General features: G+C 35.4%; 1 protein-coding gene and 1 long non-coding RNA gene across 2 annotated transcripts in view; both read left to right on the top strand.

The window, feature by feature from the left end:
- The window catches only part of LOC121385792, a 34,889-nt gene that overhangs the window by 7,048 nt on the left and 7,841 nt on the right, over nucleotides 1-20,000 (top strand). The gene's annotated exons all lie outside the window — the stretch shown is intronic.
- Nucleotides 1-20,000, top strand: part of LOC121385790 (signal peptide, CUB and EGF-like domain-containing protein 2) — a 27,906-nt gene that overhangs the window by 3,143 nt on the left and 4,763 nt on the right. Inside the window, exons 4-7 of the mRNA XM_041516577.1 lie at nucleotides 3,104-3,136; nucleotides 4,056-4,088; nucleotides 10,965-11,087; nucleotides 14,389-14,508. Of these exons, the coding sequence (XP_041372511.1) occupies nucleotides 3,104-3,136; nucleotides 4,056-4,088; nucleotides 10,965-11,087; nucleotides 14,389-14,508 (309 nt within the window). The remainder of the gene's footprint in view (nucleotides 1-3,103; nucleotides 3,137-4,055; nucleotides 4,089-10,964; nucleotides 11,088-14,388; nucleotides 14,509-20,000) is intronic.

Genomic DNA, 20,000 nt, shown 5'->3' with positions numbered 1-20,000 from the left:
CATACACACACACAGACACACACAGTCACTCACACACAGAGACACACACATAGACACACACATACACACACAAATACACACACATACGCACATACACACACACAGACACATACATACACACCCACACACACATACATACACACAGACAAACATATAAACACACACAGACACACACGGTCAGAAACACAACACACACACAGACACACACAGACGCACGCATACACACTCGGACACAGTCACATAACACACACACACACACACACACACACATATACACACAGGCAGACACGCATAAACGCGCACTCAGACAAACAGACATACACGCAAATAACACACACACACAAACACACATACACACACACAGGTACATACAAATACACACAAACACACACATGGACACACACAGACACACACGCACAGACACACACAGACATTCACACACAGAGACACACATATAGACACACAGAGACACACACAGACACACACACACACACACGCACACACACACACACACACACACACACAGACACTATCAATAATTGTCAACAAACGACCGAAGCAATTCGACAGGGTTCTTTGTTGAGGGCAGTCTATCACACAAAACATGTAAAGTAATAACAATACGCTTAAAACATATGAAACACGATGATACACACATCAGCATAAACAGATACGGAACTAAAGTTGTACTAATGTACTATCAACTTATAGAAATATATCCCCTGCAGTATGTTTATAAACAAATATGATACATTTGATTAAATAGAGGAAAAACACAATTAAAAAACACAACAAAAATATATTAATTGAATACACGCTACTTCAAGCATATAATTAAATATTTATTAATTTAACATTAATAAATATCCCATGGTGAAATATTCACAATGTATAGAACTAAACATTAACAAATATTCTAAACTGAGTTGCATTCACAATATAATGGAAAATACACATTTACACAGTACACAATAAACTGGAGCAATGAATATACTGCACCTAAAGAGAAAAACAATAGTCTACCTATCGGTGTGGGCGTAAGGGCAACAAAGAGATTGAAGGTATAGATCAGTTAACTATAAACAAATAAAATACAAACTAAAACACGGATCACAACTGTTGCATAGCATACATAATATATACAGATACAGCCATTTTCTATTTCTTAACGACATGCTAAATGAATACTATTAATTATGAATCATGATTAATCATTAAGCTACTTCAAGGTTTATTATAATTATACTTTAATTGTTACACATGTATGCATCTTGAATATAACTACATATATAATCTAACTATTAAATAAGCCAGCATTACTTCTAAACTAAATAATGTTTATGTATAATTCTTCATACAGATTTATTTTTAATACTAACTGTAATTTACAAAGCTACAATTACTTCGTAATGAAATTTCACTTTATGAATATTAGTATAACGAAGTGCAAATAAGAAAAGATAAAGAAAACTAACCTCAGGATTTCAGAGATGGCGAACGTTTAGAGAAGGAACAACATGTCTTCTTGCCAGGTGAGATTTTGAAAAGAGTAATTGGAGACAAGTTGGCTTACCCAAATTAGCCAATGGCAGAGCCGTGGTCGGTGTTACAGGTTAGTGGTCAGCAGTCAAATACCACCACGAGCTATAGTTACTGATCCAAAGTATGAACCCACTGATTATATCTCAATGCATGTTCTTTTTTTTGTGTGTGTGTAAAGGGCAGTGCAATAGCTTAAAATTACCAAAATACCACCTATATTATATCTATCTATCTATCTATCTATCTATCTACCTATCTGTCTGTCTGTCTATCTATCTATATCTATATCTATCTATCTATCTATCTATCTATCTATCTATCTATATATATATATATATATATATATATACACATATATATATATGCAATGCAAAGAGAGAAACTTACACTACGATTAACGCATGTACAATGACACACACAAACAAACAGAGAGAGAGAGAGAGAGAGAGAGAGAGAGAGAGAGAGAGAGAGAGAGAGAGAGAGAGAGAGAGAGAGAGAGAGAGAGAGAGAGAGAGAGAGAGAGAGATATGGAGGCACAGGGTGTAATAGACAGGACCTTATTGAAATTGTACTATACCTTTATCTTTAATACATGCATCCTGGAGAATTCGATCGTAACCCTTAAGCCAATCATCAAGTTTATTATTGTGTACCGGAATTTGTGTTGTTGTCGTTGACATCCTTGTCTAGCTGATGTGGCAGTGATTTGTTTTGATTTGCACTCTGCAGAAACAGTAGTACTTTTGTAATGTCTAGCGTTTCCCCGGAGTTCTTCAATGGGACGTTGCAAAAGGATAGTATGCGTTTGACGAAGTTTCTGGCGTGTCGATAAACATTCATTCATTCATTCAGTTGATGAAGCATTTAGAACACAGCTCAACATTAAAGTGCAGTAGGCTGATGCATCCGTCATTAAACCAAGTTTGACATCGGATTCTCTTTTGTGTATGGAACAGGGAGTTGTGACAAAAATGCTCACATCGTATTTACATGATACTTAAAGGTCACATGTGAACTCACTCTCTTGCATCATTGGAAATTAAGTTTAATGACATATTGTATGCATAGACATGAAAATAAGCAAAGGCAGGGGGCATATGGTTACGGATCAAACACACTACTTCAGGTTATGACAATAATGTATACTTGAAACTGATAAGTGGCCGGATTTAAATCACATCTGTTGATAATAATGAAAACTCAGAAATCTCCAGGACATTTAGGCCTTTTTTCACTAAAATATCTTCAAATTAAAGTGTATCATCCGAATCGAAACAGCAGCAGTAAATGCAAAAGGTTTGGTATTTGAATTGTTACAAATCAGTGTTTACTTTCATAACGATTTACCCAATTTTCACAGAGTCATGGCCCTTGGACTTAGGAAATACAAAATTGTGTGGTGCATGGTAGGGGACATCCATTGCTTTTACAGTACTCTTAGAATGCTTGTGTTGGAGATTTTGTTTTGTTTATTTGTTTTTCAATTCTTGATGTTTAATGTTAACCTGGTCATGATACAACCAAAACAAATTATTGATTTTGTTTCCTTTTGTTCTTTCAGAACCAAGCAGAGAAAACACAACATTGCTCCCCGGTAGTGTCCCTTAATTAATTGTGTTTAGTGTATTACACCTGAGTGAAAAAAGAGTAAATCAGATAACACATATATCTGTCACACAAATACACACACACACACGCACGCACACACACACACACACACACACACACACACACACACACACACACACACACACACAGACGCACATACAGAGACACACAGACACACACACATATACATGCAGACACAGACAAACACTCATACACAAAGACACACACACACAAACACATTGAGACACACACACAGGCATATACAAATGCACACTGACACCCACACACACACAGACACACTCAACACACACACACACACACACACACACACACACACACACACACAAACAGATACACACATACACACATATATAGAGACACACACACACATACACACACAGTCGCAGAGAAACACACACATACACACAGATACACAGACAAACACACACACACACACACACACACACACACGCACAGACATACCCAGACACACACACACACATACGCATATAAACACAGACAAACACACACTCAAACACACACACACATACCCACACAGACATATAGACACAGACACATACACAAACAAACACACACACACACACACACAGATACACACACATACACATACACATACACACGCACACACACACACACACACACATATATACACACACACACACAGATACAGACAAACACACACACACACACAGACACACACGCACAGAGAAACACACATGCACACATAGGTATAAAAACTGTGTGGTGCACGGTAGGGAACATCCATTGCTTTTACAGTACTCTTAATATGCTTGTTTTGGAGATTTTGTTTCGTTTATTTGTTATTCAATTATTTAGGTTTAAAGTTAATCTGCTCATGATTTTGTTTTCTTTTGTTCTTTCAGAACCAAGGAAAGAAAACACAACCATGCTCCCTGGTAAGTGTAATATACTAAACACAATTGGTTAAGGGAACAGTATAGAACCAAGCAGAGAAAACACAACAGTGCTCCCCGGTAGGTGTAATATTTTAAACACAATTAATTAAGGGACATTATAAAACCAAGCAGAGAACACACAACAGTGCTCCCCGGTAGGTGTAATACACTAAACAGAATCAATTAAGGAACAGTATAGAACCAAGCAGGGGAAACACAACAGTTCTCCCCGGTAGGTGTAATATACTAAACACAAATAATGAAGGGATAATATAGAACAATTAAAACTTGAGCTATACAAAGGAGAACTGTATATTGTGCCGTTTGTTGAGACCCCACAATCACCCACCCCGCCCCTTCCAAAACAAAGTGAAAAAAGAGTAAAGAAGATGACACATATATCTGACACACATACACACACACACACACACACACGCACACACATATAGAAACACATATACAACACACACACACACACACATACACACATACACACACATACATACAAACACACACAAAACACACACATACGCATAAACACACACACATACACATACATATACATACACACATATACACACACACACACACATACATACACACAGACACATATAAACAAACACAGCCACACACAGTCACAAACACAACACACACAGAGTCACACACAGACACACACACGCACGCAGACACACGCGCACACAGTCACACAACACACATACACACAGGCAGACACGCATACACGCGCACTCAGACAAACACACATACACGCAAATATACACACACACACACACACACACACACACACACACACACACACACACACACACACACACACATGTACAGACAAATACACACAAACACACACATATACCCACACATACACACACACAGACACACACAGTCACTCACACACAGAGACACACACATAGACACACACATGCACACACAAATACACACACATACGCACATACACACACACAGACACATACATACACACCCACACACACATACATACACACAGACAAACATATAAACACACACAGACACACACGGTCAGAAACACAACATACACACAGACACACACAGACGCACGCATACACACTCGGACACAGTCACATAACACACACACACACACACACACATATACACACAGGCAGACACGCATAAACGCGCACTCAGACAAACAGACATACACGCAAATAACACACACACACAAACACACATACACACACACAAGTACATACAAATACACACAAACACACACATGGACACACACAGACACACACGCACAGACACACACAGACACTCACACACAGAGACACACATATAGACACACAGAGACACACACAGACACGCACACACACACACGCACGTACACACACACACACACACACAGACACTATCAATAATTGTCAACAAACGACCGAAGCAATTCGACAGGGTTCTTTGTTGAGGGCAGTCTATCACACAAAACATGTAAAGTAATAACAATACGCTTAAAACATATGAAACACGATGATACACACATCAGCATAAACAGATACGGAACTAAAGTTGTACTAATGTACTATCAACTTATAGAAATATATCCCCTGCAGTATGTTTATAAACAAATATGATACATTTGATTAAATAGAGAAAAACACAATTAAAAAACACAACAAAAATATATTAATTGAATACACGCTACTTCAAGCATATAATTAAATATTTATTAATTTAACATTAATAAATATCCCATGGTGAAATATTCACAATGTATAGAACTAAACATTAACAAATATTCTAAACTGAGTTGCATTCACAATATAATGGAAAATACACATTTACACAGTACACAATAAACTGGAGCAATGAATATACTGCACCTAAAGAGAAAAACAATAGTCTACCTATCGGTGTGGGCGTAAGGGCAACAAAGAGATTGAAGGTATAGATCAGTTAACTATAAACAAATAAAATACAAACTAAAACACGGATCACAACTGTTGCATAGCATACATAATATATACAGATACAGCCATTTTCTATTTCTTAACGACATGCTAAATGAATACTATTAATTATGAATCATGATTAATCATTAAGCTACTTCAAGGTTTATTATAATTATACTTTAATTGTTACACATGTATGCATCTTGAATATAACTACATATATAATCTAACTATTAAATAAGCCAGCATTACTTCTAAACTAAATAATGTTTATGTATAATTCTTCATACAGATTTATTTTTAATACTAACTGTAATTTACAAAGCTACAATTACTTCGTAATGAAATTTCACTTTATGAATATTAGTATAACGAAGTGCAAATAAGAAAAGATAAAGAAAACTAACCTCAGGATTTCAGAGATGGCGAACGTTTAGAGAAGGAACAACATGTCTTCTTGCCAGGTGAGATTTTGAAAAGAGTAATTGGAGACAAGTTGGCTTACCCAAATTAGCCAATGGCAGAGCCGTGGTCGGTGTTACAGGTTAGTGGTCAGCAGTCAAATACCACCACGAGCTATAGTTACTGATCCAAAGTATGAACCCACTGATTATATCTCAATGCATGTTCTTTTTTGTGTGTGTGTGTAAAGGGCAGTGCAATAGCTTAAAATTACCAAAATACCACCTATATTATATCTATCTATCTATCTATCTATCTATCTATCTACCTATCTGTCTGTCTGTCTATCTATCTATATCTATCTATCTATCTATCTATCTATCTATCTATCTATATATATATATATATATAAATATATATACTTACATATATATATATGCAATGCAAAGAGAGAAACTTACACTACGATTAACGCATGTACAATGACACAGACACAAAGAGAGAGAGAGAGAGAGAGAGAGAGAGAGAGAGAGAGAGAGAGAGAGAGAGAGAGAGAGAGAGAGAGAGAGAGAGAGAGAGAGAGAGAGAGAGAGAGAGAGAGAGAGAGAGATGGAGGCACAGGGTGTAATAGACAGGACCTTATTGAAATTGTACTATACCTTTATCTTTAATACATGTATCCTGGAGAATGCGATCGTAACCCTTAAGCCAATCATCAAGTTTATTATTGTGTACCGGAATTTGTGTTGTGGTCGTTGACATTCTTGTCTAGATGATGTGGCAGTGATTTGTTTTGATTTGCACTCTGCAGTTTTGTGTGTGATCTCTCTTACAGAAACCACAGATGTGTTTGTTAGGACAGGGGCGTGTTCTGTAGGGATTGTTTTTGTAGAAAGCAAACAGTAGTACTTCTTGGTAATGTCTAGCGTTTCCCCGGAGTTCTTCAATGGGACGTTGCAAAAGGATAGTATGCGTTTGACGAAGTTTCTGGCGTGTCGATGAAACATTCATTCATTCATTCAGTTGATGAAGCATTTAGAACACAGCTCAACATTAAAGTGCAAGTAGGCTGATGCATAGAACCGTCATTAAACAGTAAGTTAAACCAAGTTGACATCGGATTCTCTTTTGTGTATGGAACAGGGAGTTGTGACAAAAATGCTCACATCGTATTTATATGATACTTAAAGGTCACATTTGAACTCACTCTCTTGCATCATTCGAAATTAAGTTTGATGACATATTATATGCACAGGCATGGAAATTAGCAAAGAGAGGGAACATATGGTTACGGATCAAACACAATACTTCAGGTTATGATAATAATGCATACTTGAAACTGGTAAGGGGCCGGATTTAAATCGCATTTGTTGATAATAATGAAAACTCAGAAATCTCCAGGACATTTAGGCCTTTTTTCATTAAAATATCTTGACATTAAAGTGTATCATCCGAAACGAAACAGCAGCAGCAAATCCAAAAGGTTTGGTATATGAATTGTTACAAATCAGGTTTTACTTTCATAACGAAATACCCCATTTTCACAGAGTCATGGCCCTTGGACTTAGGAAATACACAAATGTGTGGTTCACGGTAGGGGACATCCATTGCTTTTACAGTACTCTTAGAATGCTTGTTATGGAGATTTTGTTTTGTTTATTTGTTTTTCAATTCTTGATGTTTAATGTTAATCTGGTCATGATACAACGAAAACAGATTATTGATTTTGTTTCCTTTTGTTCTTTGAGAACCAAGCAGAGAAAACGCACCATTGCTTCCCGGTAGTACACTAAACACAATTAGTTAAGGGACAGTATAGAACCAAACAGAGAAAACAAAACAGTGCTCCCCGGTAGGTGTAATACACTAAACACAATTAATTAAGGGACAGTATAGAATAATTACAACTTGAGCTATACAATGTACATCTGTATATTGTGCCGTTTGTTGAGACCCCACCATCACCCACCCGCCCCCTCCAAAATAAAGTGAAAAAAGAGTAAAGAAGATGACACATCTATATATATCACACACACACACGCACACACGCACACACACAGACACACACACACGTAGACACACACACACACACATAGTCACATAACTTAAACACACACACACACACACACACACACACACACACACACACACACACACACACACAGACAAACAGGCAGACACACATACCGAAGCAATTCGATAGGGTTCTGTATTGAGGGCAGTCTATCAGATAAAAACATGTAAAGCAATAACAATGATCTTAAAACATATGAAACACGATGATACATATATCCACATAAAAAATGCGGTACCAAAGTTGTACTAATATATTATCAACTGATAGAATTATATTCCCTGCAGTATGTTGATAAGCAAATATAATACTCTTGATTAAAAAGAGAAAAATACAAGTAAAAAAACAACAAAAATAATAATTAAATATTTATTAATTTAACGTAAATAAATATCCCATGGTGACATATTTTCAATGCATAAAACTAAACATTAATAAATATTCTAAACTAAGTTACATTCACAATATAATGGAAAATACACATTTACACAGTACACAATTGACACGAGAAGTGAATATACTGCACGGGCCGTAACCTAAAGAAACAAACAATAGTCTACGGCGTAAGGGCGACACAGCGATTGAAGGTCTTGATCAGTTAACTATAAAACAAATAAAACAAAACCTAAAACATGGATCACAACTGTTACATAGCATGCATAATGTATACAGATACAGTCATTTTCTATTTCTTACTGACATGCTAAATGAATACTATTAATTATTAATCATTAGTAATCATTAAGCTACCGCAATGTTTATTATAATTGTACTTTAATTATTACACATATATGCATCTTGGATATAACTACATATATAATCCAACTATTAAATAAGCCAGCATTACTTCCAAACTAAATAACGTTTATGTCTAATTCTTCAGACAGATTTATATTTAATACTAACTGTAATTTACAAAGCTACAACTATTTCGTAATGAAATTTGACTTTATGCATATTAGTATAAACAAGTGTAAATAAGAAAAGATAAAGAAAACTAACCTCAGGATTCCAGAGATCGCAAACGTTTAGAGAAGGAAAAACATGTCTTCTTGCCAGGTGAGATTTTGAGTAATCGGTGACAAGTTGGCTTACCCAAATTAGCCAATAACAGTGTCGTGGTCGGTGTCACAGGTTAGTGGTCAGCAGTAAAATACCATTCCAAGCTACAGTTAAGCTGTATTTATACGTTTGACGCCGTCACCAGCCGTAATACGCTAGCATACGGCCGCCGCGTGTGGCTGCTGGAGTTCTCCAGCGCATAGGTTTATAGTTTAAACGTCAGCGAACACTCACCATAAACTGACATAAAAATATCCAGAGTTCAATTGTGTTGAACGTTCAAGATGTGCGCTTGCAAACGCCGACAATTCGGCCAATAAGAATTAGCCACATCATTCCACATCACATATAATAGGGAGTTTTACTCATGTACTCTGTTTACTCATTCTCTGATTGGGTTTTTTCCCATTGTTCCACAACTGGACAAAGGCCGTGGTATGTTTTATTCTGTCTGTGGGATGATGCATATAAAATATCCCTTGCTACTAATGGAAAAATGTAGCGGGTTTCCCCTGAAACTGTGTCAGAATGACCATTATGTGTGACGTCCAATAGCCGATGATCAAACAGTCAATGCGCTATAGTGGCGTCGTTAAATGAAAACAAACTTTACTTTCAATTATAACTGTTGCATTAGCATTTATGTCAGCAATCTTAACATCTCATTTGTGTGTATATATATATATATATATATATATAGACATATATACACTCGGAAGTTAACTGTGTAGTGACACCTAAGTCGTTGAAAGATGAACGTTTAGAAGGGGTGTGGTCTTTCCACCCAAAATATTTCCGTCGTGTAGATAACCAGTAATCATTACCCGAGGCTGTATACACGGCTGCCATGTGTATAGCCACTTCTGTGTAAAAGAACACCTCCATTATTGTATTTATAGAATTCATATTTGTACGTGATATTTAGCATGGTGTGTGCACGGTAAGCGATTGGACTTGAGCGCAACAAGATCCTTTCAAAATGCGGGATCAGGAAACTACAAATGATGTTATTGAGAAGGCTTCAAGTTCAAGTTCTTTATAGCTTTAAGTTTTAGAACTTATAATCTTTATAATAAAAACAGCAAACTATAATAAATACATATTTACAATATCTGACAAGCGATTAGATCAATCGGATACTATTAAAAAGGCCTTGCATATAATATTACTACGATGTTTGTTTTGTTGTTTGTTTTTTGGTGGATTTGCTTTTGTTTTGTTCGTTGTAGGTTTTTGGGGGTTTCTTTTTGTTTGTGTTTTGTTTTTGTTTTTTTGTTTGTTTGTTTTTGTTGTTTTGTTTGTTTGTTGTTGGGATTTTGGGGATTGTTAGCTGAATTAGTTGATATACCTTTATTTGTATAACAAATAACTGTTTCAACACGAGTTTTTTATGTTTTGCAGACACGCACGAATGTCAGACTGGAAAGGCTTTATGCGATATCCATGCTGACTGCACGGATACACCGGAATCGTATACATGTACCTGTCGAGATGGATATACTGGAGATGGACGGTCATGTACAGGTAACAGACACATTATGAGAGGTTTACATAATGTATACTTGAAACTGAGACTTTTGGTGTGTTTTTTCGGTCTATCAATTCGAAAATGGGTATCTACTTTTTACAATAATGCAACGGCACACATGGGTGTGGATTGGGGCTAAAAATGATTGAAACATTAACATTTATTAAAGTTCTAAAAGTTTCATGGTTAAGACGCAACAATCAATCAGACTGCACATGGAAATGGTTTCTAAATAAATATATGGATAATGTAGCTATATCTAAAATGGGAGCCAATGTTGGTGAATATTTGAATAAAAGTTTTAAAATCCTTTTTGGAATGATGCATTGAATGCATGGAAAGATCTTGTGCAAAAAACGGAAATTGAAACTGGTAACGAAATAGTAAATGAGCCGATATGGTACAACACACATTTTAAAAACAGGTCATTATTTATCCACAATTGGTATAATAACGGTATAACACATATCAGAGATCTTTTATCTGAAACAGGATACATCATTCCTTTTGCAGAGTTAAAACAAAAATATAACATATGAGGAACCTTTTTAGATTACGAAAATGTAATTCATAGTATCCCAGAAAATTGGAAAGGCATTGTCCAAAAATTGCAAGGACAGATAAATTTATATAATACTTTGTGTCCAACGTATATGTTTTTAATGACATACTTTATAATATACTTTCTATGAATGTAGAAATGCCAACAGCACAAATCCACTGGTCTGCGATAATAAACGATGATAACTGCCCGTTGATATGGAAAGAGGTATATTTAACACCCAGATTATGTACTAAATAAATCGCACTTATAGATTTTCAATATAAAATTCTTAATAGAATAATAGCAGCCAATAGCTTTCTGTGTAGGATAGGGATTCGGGACGATGCACTTTGTACTTTCTGTAATGAGGACGAGGGAACGATGATGCACATTTTTGTTTAATGTGACTTCTTTGTGGCGAAATTTGGAATCTTGGATTTTTGACGTCATTGGATCCTGTACAATTATAAACGATAGAAAGATAATATTTGGTATACAAACAGGACAAAAAATACTTAATCATTTAATTTTAATAACAAAACAATATATACATAATGCTCTTGTAGCTAACATCTCACTATCGTTTTCTCGTCTTCTATCCATGATAAAGGATTATTACATGACAGAAAAAATAATATCACAAATAAATTTGCAAGGGGACGACCATATTAAAAAATGGTGCCTTTTGTCGCGGTATTAGAAGCCAGTGAATAAATATTATTCTTCTCCGTTTTCTTTTTTATTAAGGTTGATTTAATCAACTCGCTTTTAATGCATCTATAATAATAATAATAATAATAATAATAATAATATATAAGTCGTGTACATAGGAGATCTGCTGTGTTCAAGTACATGTTATACCTCCCTGAAACGTCAGCTGTACATACTTCTTTACCTATTTTTTTCAATTACTGTTTGTATTTAATTACGTGCTGTGTGTATAGTGTATTGTTCTTTTTTCTTGTATTTTGTAATTTATGTTTTATAAACTGTACCTTTGCCAATAAAAAAGAAAAAGAAAGAATTAAAAAAAAAAAATGAAATTGAGACTTGGCATCAGGGGTAGTTTTAACAGATATATCAAAGATAATTATGCAGTTGCATAATACCTGTAGTTAATACTTTATAGTTAAACAACCATGCGTTGGTTGATATACAATCACACACAATCACACACACACACACACGCACGCACACGCACGCGCACACACACACAGATATATATATATACAATATATATATATATATATATATATATATATATATAGATATATATATAGATATAGATATATATATATAGATATATATATATATATATATATATATATATATATATATATATATATATGTATGTATATATATGTAATATATATATGATATGTTTTATATATTATAGAAATACACATGCACAAATGCATGCATAAATCTATGTCCAACTATTATTTGTAGTAGAGCCAAATCAAATTTATATGAAATAAAAAAATCGTACCTACCTCGAAAAACAGAATCACGGATGACAAAGTTACGGAAAGCGTTGATATCCGTGCTATAAACATTGTGTTCCTTAATTTGATCACTGTGTCATTCTGTCTATCAGTATATGTTTATCAGTATTACAATAAAATAAGACCGCTAGTGGTGAACAGAACAATAAACTATCAACCATTTATTATCAAGGTGAAGTCTTGATAGGCACATTTAATTTGCTACTCAATAAACAATGTGGGGAATACTTAACTTTTACAGAAAACATATATATTAGTTACCAACATTATATACACTATACATAATGAGCACACCAGATTAAGTTCAAACTTAACTGATAACGAGCTACCTTTTGAAGACACTGCCAGTTTGACTCCCAAGTTTGACTTGGATGTCTCTTACTGGATCCAGTGAAATTCACTGATGTCATGTATAACATAATCGTTTCCTTCAACCAGCTACAGGGCCGTACCCTGATCAAAATCCTAGGGGGTGCACTACTTTTTTTGTAAAAAAAATGTTAAAAACTATACAAATTAAACCCTGAGATGTGTATACTATTTTGTTCAGTAAAAAAATTAAAAACTGAGATTCTCTGCAGGTTGACAACTTGAAACAAATTTAAAATAACTCTTCATGATGAATTATACACCACTTCCGGTCGTCTCGTTATGGTATCCTTTGTTAAAATTGTATGTGTATCATGATACCCCTACACTTTTCATTTATTTCTAGACATCATTTCTGGTATTTGTAATAAAATACAACAACAAACAAACAAATAATACTAATACTAATCATAATAATAATAATAATCAAACATAACTCATAAATGATGCTCTGAACCTCTATTGTCATAATTTACACTGAAATCTGGAAGGTATCTCCATTGTTTTCTTTGATTCGAAGAAGTGCTTGATTACAATACGAACTGTGCTACTGACACTTTTTGTCACGTTCACGCTTGTCATAGCCATTGCAAGCCATTGTCTTTGAACTATTACGACCATTTAAATGTCCGGGGGGGGGGGGGGGGGGGGGGGGGGGGGGAGGGGGGGGTAGTAGGGGTGCATGGTACATTTGTTTAAAGAACATATACTTCCCAAATGTCTTTTAAAAAATTACGATATTGCAATACAATGTATGTTTGTAACTATGTCATAGAATATATAAGTTTGAAAAAACTGTATGCTGATATTTAACAGCTTGTTTATTGGAAAGGGACATTAGTGCAGGTTTTGTTTTAAATCATGTTCGGTTGGATTTAGATATTGACGAATGTCTTGTACAGACGTCGTGTGGTACCAATGCCGACTGCAACAATACAGATGGATCATACACCTGTACGTGTTTGAATGGATATTCTGAAGTTGGACAAACGTGTGCAGGTAATTCACTTAAGCATCAGTTGCTAATCTGGGGGTTTTCTACACCATTTTGATAAGCAATTGTGTACAACCTATTCATTTTCGCAAATAAAACTGTTATCAGAAAAATGCATTTGATATCACTATTATTGTTTATGGCCAGATTACATAAGTTTACTAAAGTTACCGGATCACTGATACACATACGAAAGAGAATCAGTGACAGATTGCGACCATGCTTAACACCATTGTTAAATACAAACCAGTATGTCAAATGTCCGTTCAGTCTTACAAAACTAATTATGTTGTGATATATTCCTTTTATGGAATACCTCCGCCCCTCCCCGCAAAAAACAATTATAGTAAAAAAATTAAAAAATAAAATAAAATAATAATAATAAAAAACTCAGGAGCAATATAGATGAGATTGTATCTGTTAATGACATTGACAGTGATAAAACGTGTATAAAGTCCACCCACTGTACATTGACTTAAGATAGGTTATCAACACTGTTGATAGTAATGTCATGGAGACATATGAAGGCTCTTAGTATAAATGAGAACATGTTTGATACCATCAAAGGAATACATGACAACATAATTTAATTATTAATTGGTAAGACACTACTAGAGCACATTTATGTATTAATCGTCGGCTATTAGATGTTAAATGTTTGATCATTTTGACTTAATAGTAGTCTCCAGAGGAAACCCACTCAGATAATGGTTCCTCTGAGGAGACTTGATCGTGAACAGAACACCTGAGCTCGATTCTGTCACACCCACCCACCCCTAGCTAAGCTATGTAGAAACATATACGCTGAGTGATTGCATAACATATACAGTAACCTGTATACCACAGAGTTCAAAAGCCTTCTCTTTCTCGCTCGGGCTGTTGCCTCAACCGAAATATTAAATGCTACTGCAGTAAATGGTAATACCACTGTAAATACTATAATTAAAACGGTGGAATGATTATATTTCGTTTTACCGCCATAACCAGTTAATTTAAATTAGATTAGATTTGTATCTTCATATATCGCTTAGTCTATTATTATCGTGTATCATATAATATTTGTATAATATTACACAGTTTTGTACTGAAAGCTGTCCAGCGTTCAGAAAACAAAAAAAACGTTCAGTCCTAGTTTATTTTGATATAAAGACATCCAAAATGACGTCATTCGAGTTTGACGTCATTTCCATTCAAAAATACACCGCGCCACATATTCTTACGTCATTTGAATATCTAGTAATGGCTGGAATTAAAGTTGCGTGTACAGTTTTAAAAAACCCACGTTGTATTAAGCTTCAGATTATATGATAAAGATATTATTACCCTTTGTATTCCTAATATATGATATTGACGATACCGAAAACCAATCTGGTAATAACCTCTCTCGCTCTCTCTCTCTCTTATATCTCTCTCTCTCTCTCTCTCTCTCTCTCTCTCTCTCTCTCTCTCTCTCTCTCTCTCTCTCTCTCTCTCACTCTCTCTCTCTCTCTCCTGCAAACTGCAATATTGGGGCACACATACACACACAAATATACACAGACACACACACACACATACACATACACATATACATACATATATACCCACACATACACACACACACACGCACAAACACACACACTTACACACAAAAACACACACATACACACACAAACACACACACACACACACACAGGAGAGAGAGAGAGAGAGAGAGAGAGATGAGACCGAGAGAGAGAGAGAGAGGAGAGAGAGACGGCGGAGAGAGAGAGAGAGAGACACACACACACATATACACTCAAACACACACATACATACACACACAAATACACACAAGCACACACACAAACACACACATACCCATGCACACACACTTATACTCATACATTCACAAACACACACACATAATAAAGAAACAAAAAGTGCTGCTATACTGAATTTGCTCCCATTAGTAATCGAATGTCGAGGTGTGCGCAACACACAGGGCTGTTAAACGTTAATAATATACAGACATAAATTCAATTGTGTCGAGGATTAATAAATCAGTGTGCTCTGCTATTGTCGTTAAACAAGGCAAACTTTAAATTTAAATTTAATTGTAAGGAAATGGTAGAAGATTGATCAACTGAGATAGATAAAAATTAAAATTAGAAGCAGTATAACGATGCGTGTAACAATACGAGTTCTCACACATGACTTTAGTTCATAAAGCTTAAAATATTAGCCGACAGTGTTACGCAGTGGCACGCGATATAAGACGCATAAACCTAGTATTGTATGTATTATGTTTATCTCATCTATTGAACAACATACTTTATGGTCTCTAACAGAGCAACACATTTATAAGGATTTCGTAAAATAATTAGAAACGTAGCTACAGTGTTAAAGGTTTTTTTTTGTTTTCCCGCTTTAAACAGTTGTCAACATATCCCTTCATATAGAGCATATATCATGCAGCCTTGCTTCCTACTGACCTGATAACCCCAACAGATGTGTTATCATGTGATTCATGTCACTAGGAAGTGTTATCATGCCACTAGGAAATGAGTTGTACACATGACAAATATTTGCTCAATTTTCAGGTAGTTCGTTTTTTAATTTTTCAAACATCCATTTACAGAACTAATTGTTGAATTGCATGAATAAATATAACATTTACACTTCCTGTAACATCTAATTACCTCTTATTTTTCAATTCTCCATTGTTCGCTCAAATTCGGAACTAGCCAGCGTTTTTAATTAAACATTTTGAAAGAAAAACGCCAATAGCTTCCTACAAATAATGTTTACGTTGGGAACATCGTCTGACGTCAGTCATTAGCAGCCAGTGATGTAGATCTTCAGGTCACACATAAACTTGAGTTTATTTTTCACAGAAAAAGGTACGAAAATTGTAATGTGACGCAACAGACTTTGAAATATAATCAAAGTATTTTATTCAAAATTTGGAAACTCACAACTTTTAGGCTGGCTATGCCATTTGTTCGACTTCCGGAAGTTGTTTCTATACGATAAAACTAATAGTTTCTATACCGCTTTTGACTGAAACATATTACACAAATATAACTTGAAAGGGGTTGCATGATAAAAAAAAAAGAAGAAAAAAAAGAAAAAAAAAAGAATATATATATATAATATATATATATATATATATATATATATATATATATATATATATCATGATACTATGTTTGGATACCGTGGTTATTTGGCGACGTTTAGATAACGGTGTAACAGACGAGCTTCAAAGCATAGTAACATGATATTCTATATATACTCTTCAACAAAAAGTAGTGGGATTCCAGTAAGAATTTACTATTGCCAAAATTGTAAAGTATATTAGCTGTGGGAAATGGTTATATGATAATAGTGAATTAATTGGGCAAACATTACAACCTGTAGACCAGTATTACGGTAGGTTTTATGACCACCAGGAATCTTGAAGGACGATTGGCAAATTGCAGAGTATAATAAACGTACATCTAATTTGCAGGACTAGTATTTCTGTCACTGCTGTAGAGGGAATTTAAGTCCGGTAGGAATACAAGTCCTAGGATAAAAACAACTTAAAAATAAACCAGGAATGAAAGTCCGGGTAGGACTATGGTTGCTAAGCTATGGAGGTCCGATAGGACTACTATTCCTAGGAACCGAGGTCCTACGTACCTGCGTTCCTTTTACACCGGCTCCCATTCAGAGCGAATTTTAACCGCTCATGGTGTAGGTGTAAGGTCACCACTCCGCCTTCTCTCCCATTAGTGACAAACAACTAACCATTAACCTCACTTCTCTCCCATTAGTGACAAACAACTAACCATTAACCTCACTCCTCTCTCATTAGTGACAAACAACTAACCATTAACCTCACTTCTCTCCCATTAGTGACAAACAACAAACCATTAACCTCACTCCTCTCTCATTAGTGACAAACAACTAACCATTAACCTCACTTCTCTCCCATTAGTGACAAACAACTAACCATTAACCTCACTCCTCTCTCATTAGTGACAAACAACTAACCATTAACCTCACTTCTCTCCCATTAGTCACACACAACTAACCATTAACCTCACTTCTCTACCATTAGTGACAAACAACTAACCATTAATCTCACTTCTCTCCCATTAGTGACAAACAACTAACCATTAACCTGATTCCTCTGCCATTAGTGACAAACAACTAACCATTAACCTCACTCCTCTCCCATTAGTGACAAAAACTAACCATTAACCTCACTTCTCTCCCATTAGTGACAAACACCTAACCATTAACCTCACTTCTCTCCCATTAGTCACAAACAACTAACCATTAACCTCACTTCTCTCCCATTAGTCACAAACAACTAACCATTAACCTCACTTCTCTCCCATTAATCACAAACAACTAACCATTAACCTCACTTCTCTCCCGTTAGTCACAAACAACTAACCATTAACCTCACTTAGACCATGTGGAGGTTTATAAGCGTAAGATACCCGCAATATTAGTTGTAATCCATGTAAAAATGCAGGCTGATTTGTTTCCATCCCTCCATAGCTGTTTTCTAGTAATTCTAATATTAATAATAAATGTTGTAATCCAGATTCGAGAATTTTCGTTTAATTCGGGGCAAAAATCAGTCTGCGAGAGAGAGAGAGAGAGAGAGAGAGAGAGAGAGAGAGAGAGAGGAGGAGAGAGAGAGAGATAGAGAGAGAGAGAGAGAAGAGAGAGAGAGAGAGCGAGAGAGAGAGAGAGAGAGAGAGAGAGAGAGGAAGAGAGAGAGAGAGACCACACACACACGTATATAAAGTCAAACACATAAGGTTTGCTTAGCACCAGAAATGCATCGAAGAGCTTATAAAAATTAGGCGTAAAATTAGTTTTCTGTGTTAATTGGGAGTCGAGATATATAAAAGAACTATGAGCATGGCAGCCATTTTGAATTACAAGATGGCTGTTGTGTTAAAATGGTGAAACCAAGTGTTACCAGTGAACTCACTGTCATCGAAGGTGTAAACAGACGAAAAACTGGCACTTCTTTGTTGAGTTGAGATGTATGCAAAACATCTTAAAATGTCGTCTATGTTGAATTTTAAGATGGCTGCCATGATCGAATGGCAAAAGAAAATGTTACCAGTGAATTCAATGACCTTACAAGTGTACACAGACAGAAACAGAAACAATTTGTTTCTGGTAGTACTAAACCAAATAACTTCCGGTTGGCTCAAAGTTCAAGGTGCACCCAACTTTTGATAGAGAAGTGAACAACACAAGTCCTGTGATTGGTGATAAATGTGAGTATGTTGGTTGTAAAAAAAAAAAAATTCATCTGGGCAAATTTTTTTTTTTTTTATTTCATCAAATACCACTGTGTCAAGTTGCCTTATGCTTGAAACATATATGGGGTACCTATAAAAAGTACTCAAATTTGTGCGAAACTAGGGTAGTCTTAGACGCTACCCGTTATCTCAGAATTGAGCAGCATCACCTCAGTTTTTTTCTGATTCACTTTAAGGGTGAGGATGGTAGTATTTATATC

The sequence above is a fragment of the Gigantopelta aegis genome, chromosome 12, assembly GCF_016097555.1.
Source record: "Gigantopelta aegis isolate Gae_Host chromosome 12, Gae_host_genome, whole genome shotgun sequence".
Lineage (NCBI taxonomy): Eukaryota > Metazoa > Mollusca > Gastropoda > Neomphalida > Peltospiridae > Gigantopelta > Gigantopelta aegis.
Note: the sequence above shows the minus strand (reverse complement) of the source record. Positions and strands in the feature narration are given on the sequence as shown.